Source organism: Aedes albopictus, chromosome 2, assembly GCF_035046485.1.
Source record: "Aedes albopictus strain Foshan chromosome 2, AalbF5, whole genome shotgun sequence".
NCBI lineage: Eukaryota > Metazoa > Arthropoda > Insecta > Diptera > Culicidae > Aedes > Aedes albopictus.
This window is the reverse complement of record NC_085137.1, coordinates 254,964,775-254,968,938: the sequence shown is the minus strand read 5'-3', so window position 1 is coordinate 254,968,938 and position 4,164 is coordinate 254,964,775. Positions and strand designations below refer to the sequence as shown.

Genomic DNA, 4,164 nt, shown 5'->3' with positions numbered 1-4,164 from the left:
TGACACGTTTTATCATTGAATATACTAGAATTCCGTGTAAATAGAGGCTTCCAAATAGAATTTTATTTTTCGCATGTATAATGTGTGTGTAATCCTAGAGGGATCAAGTCTCTCCATGTCACTGTTGTATACACTAAGCTTCATTAATTGAAATATTTATATAACAACCTTATTTGGATAAACACGTTTGATAGTATTTTATTTATACTATGTGCTGTGAAATTTTGACACGATTTGGTTCAATTTTCACAAAGTTATTGAGAATTTTCGGAATCCCCTAAAAGATTTGTGAAGGACTGAAAACAAACCATCAGCCATTAAAAAATAATGCAATACACAGTTAAAATCAATTGTAGCCAAAACATTGTCGTCTGTCCAGATGTTGTTTTGGAAAATATATGCAAGAAGAAAACTGTTTTTGATTCCGAGAAAATATGGGGGGAACAAGTCTCCCCAGGGATCAAGTCTCCTCAGTCTCCCCTACTGGAGACGATTCCTACGTACAGCAGACTTAGCCAACACACGATCGCATATGCTGTTGAATAGGATGCTAAAGTGGAGGCGATATGCGTACACTTTACACGCGGTTAAATGGAAGCATGTTCACATATGTCCTCCACTTTAGCATCCTTTTCTACATCATATATACGACCTTGTGTTGGCTGGGGAGGACACTCAGGCCTTAGTCTGACCGGTAAGGCAATCATCATTAATGGACTATGGACTACAGAAGAAACTGAGGTCAAAATAGATTCTCTCCCACACCAAATGCACCGTGAACAAAACGCTTATGAGAACGTTGGACCTCTATGAATACGAGACATGGACTATGCTTGAGGAGGACCTACTAGCACAAGGCGTTTTCGAACGACGCGTGCTATGAACGATGTGCGGCGATGTGTGGTAGGATGTGGCGGAGAAGGAAGAACCAATGACAACCAGAAACAATGACAAATTATGCAATTTAGTTCTTCAGCTTTAATTTAAACTTATTTTGTTAATCAATTCAGCTCGGGAAAGTAAACCTATATATGACTTTAGTTAGGCATGTGCAAAAATAAATAATAGCAGTTAATGATTGACACTGTCAGATTAGCACAGTTCCATTCATTGACATACAAAAGGTATAACTGTTTGTAAGTGCATGGCACTACTGTAGTAACCATGGCTCTGTTGCGACTAATCATTAAAATTTTCCAAATATTTTGTTTGATTCCTTTCAATTACAGAAAGAATTCAACTTCTAACGTTTTGTCAAAATTTTCGTTTTGCGACAGTTTTTGTTGGTCTGTGCATATAACGATGACCGTAGCTCTAACAATTATTGGAATAATACTCCATTCGCAAGTGTTCCATGCTCATTCGTTTGTGGGACACGTCAATGATATTATGAAGTTTAGTATTGGGCTGTTTACTGTATTGGTGGCATTGGTGAGCCGAATAATTTACAATAAGCCATTATCGAAAGTTTGGACATATTTTGCAAAGCACACGTCCAATGGGTTGATCCGCTGCAGTCCAGCAATAAGGAAATATTGCATCAAGTTTTGGATATACCACATTGTTACAATTCTAATCGAATATCATGTGATACACGGAATAGGATTTAGTCATCAGTGGGTTTACTTCTGGCTGAGTAACATATATCCATCCACTATATGTAGAGAGATTCATTTGTGTCATATTTTGTATACTGATTATCTGAATGAACAGCTGGAGGAGCTTTTGAGCAAATTATTAAGCATTAAGAAGCTGATGGAAGAATTGATGGAGTCTCGTAAGAAAGATAGTGAATATCAGTCAAAACTTGAAGAATATATTTCAAACTTATTCATATGCAAGAAACAATACAGTGAAATATGGAGTGTTATGCGAACCGTCAACAAGTTGTTTGCCTGGACGCAGGTTCTAAACATTGCCAATAATTTCATTCAATTCTCCTGTGACTTTTACTGGACATACATGCACTTTTCTCGTCTGAAGAAGACTCCAGGAATTTTCGGTATGTATTTATTCAAAGCATTTTAGGTAGGGGAGACTGAGGAGACTTGATCCTTGGGGAGACTTGTTCCCCCCATATTTTCTCGGAATCAAAAACAGTTTTCTTCTAGCATATTTTTTCCAAAACGACATCTGGACAGACGACAATGTTTTGGCTACAATTGATTTTAATTGTGTATTGCATTATTTTTTGATGGCTGATGGTTTGTTTTCAGTCTTTCAGAAATCTTTTAGGCGATTCCGAAAAATCTCCATAACTTTGTGAAAACTTAACCAAATCGTGTCAAAATTTCACAATACATAGTATAAATAAAGTACTATCAAACGTATTTATCCAAATAAGGCTGTTATACTAATATTTCAATTAATGTTGCTTAGTGTATACAACAGTGACATGGGGAGACTTGATCCCTCGAGGATTGCACACACATCATACATGTGAAAAGTACAATTCTATTTGGAAACCTCTATTTATTCGGAATTCTAGTATATTCAATTATAAAACGTGTCAGATAATTATTATTTTAGTACAAACCATGAAAAGGGGGATCAAGTCTCCCCATTTTCAAGATACGACATATCCTTAACAATTTAAGGAAATCTTCATTTCATTTATTTAGTATTACATCAAATTCAAGATAAAACTGAATTAACAATATCTCTCCATAATACACGGTTCGTGGCTGCCGCTCTCCATCCTCGGTCGCGCCCGATGCTCGCCAAGTCACGCTCCACCTGGTCCGCCTATCGTGCTCTCTGCGCTCCATGCCTTCTTGTGCCAACCGGATCAGTTGCAAACACCAGCTTTGCAGGGTTGTTGTCCGGCATTCTTGCAACATGCCCTGCCCACCGTATCCTTCCGGATTTGGCCACTTTCTGGATGCTGGGTTCGCCGTAAAGTGCAGCGAGCTCGTGGTTCATTCTTCTCCGCCACACACCCTTCTCCTGCACACCGCCGAAGATCGTCCTTAGCACGCGTCGCTCGAAAACTCCGAGTGCTTGCAGGTCCTCCTCGAGCATGGTCCATGTCTCGTGCCCGTAGAAGATCACCGGTCTTATTAGCGTTTTGTACATGGTGCATTTGGTGCGTGGGTGAATCTTTCTCGACCGCAGTTTCTTCTGGAGCCCGTAGTAGGCCCGACTTCCGCTGATGATGCGCCTCCGAATTTCACGGCTCACGGTTTTGAAAACTTTAACAATAATTTAAAGTCCTTCTGTTGTGTATAAACTTGCAATAGATGTTTATCTGCCATTCTGTACGAAAACAGAATCTAGTGTTGTGTTTTCCCTTAAAGTTACAGGCAAATTAAGAAAAAGGGATCAAGTCTCCCCAGTCTCCCCTATACAATAATAGAAGTATGTTTTTTTTTTCAGCACTCTTTCTGTGTCTTATCCCAGCACCGATGATTTTGATGATGTTGCTAACGGCCGCAGAAAGGTTTCGCTCACTTGGAGCCAGAATCGGAAGCATTCTTCATGAGATTCCCAAAACCAACAACCGGGAATTGTACGACACTGTGTATAGCTTCTCAATGCAAGTTGAACAGCAACCAATGCAACTTCTTGCGTACAATTTGATGAAAATTGATTATTCGCTGACTATCAGGGTATGCTGAACTTGAAATAGGATATTCCGAGATAATAATTCGTGTATTTCCAGATTGTGGCCGGAGTTACATCGTATATGGTAATATTTATTCAACTGTCGAAGTAATTTGTATATGTTAGTATATTCATGAATATAAAACTACTTTTCTTCATTACGATCAAACAAACCGAAATCCTTCCTCATTGTTTTTTTCTTGCAGTACGTGGTCTGAAATTCTCCGAGATCTCAATTTAAATGTTTAACTATCATGAAATTCAGTTCTTTTAACCTTCAGGAGTTTCCGGAACGCGTGGCGTAGCTGGTCATGTTTATGATAACATACAATACGTGCTTCGGAATATTGGCTTTGTAGTCGTTTGGGGGAATCAAAAACACTGGTTTATGATTTTTCCCGATGTCTCGGCCCGTATGGGGCCTTTTTCATGGGTTCTAAAATATAATTATTACACAATTACACAATTTTAAACATTTAGTTTAAGTTTAGGTCCGAATGACCGAAATCCTTAAAAAAAAAACGTAAACAATAGTTGCAATTGTTCCTCCGTAGAATTATT

The 4,164-nt window shown here is 38.5% G+C and overlaps 1 protein-coding gene across 1 annotated transcript; it reads left to right on the top strand.

Moving 5' to 3' along the window:
* The first annotated feature begins 1,263 nt into the window (after nt 1-1,263).
* Nucleotides 1,264-3,715, top strand: LOC109428247 (putative gustatory receptor 2a). The gene is made up of 3 exons (XM_062848089.1): nt 1,264-2,002; nt 3,376-3,608; nt 3,662-3,715. Exons 1-3 carry the CDS (start codon nt 1,303-1,305, stop codon nt 3,713-3,715), a joined length of 987 nt encoding a protein of 328 aa, XP_062704073.1. The 5' UTR covers nt 1,264-1,302.
* The last annotated feature ends 449 nt before the right edge of the window (nt 3,716-4,164 follow it).

Coding starts and splice junctions, on each gene's coding strand:
- LOC109428247 (XM_062848089.1), top strand. CDS start 1,303: ATGACCGTAGCTCTAACAATTATTGGAATAATACTCCATTCGCAAGTG. Junction 2,003..3,375: donor GAAGACTCCAGGAATTTTCG/GTATGTATTTAT, acceptor TTTTTTTTTCAG/CACTCTTTCTGTGTCTTATC. Junction 3,609..3,661: donor ATTATTCGCTGACTATCAGG/GTATGCTGAACT, acceptor GTGTATTTCCAG/ATTGTGGCCGGAGTTACATC.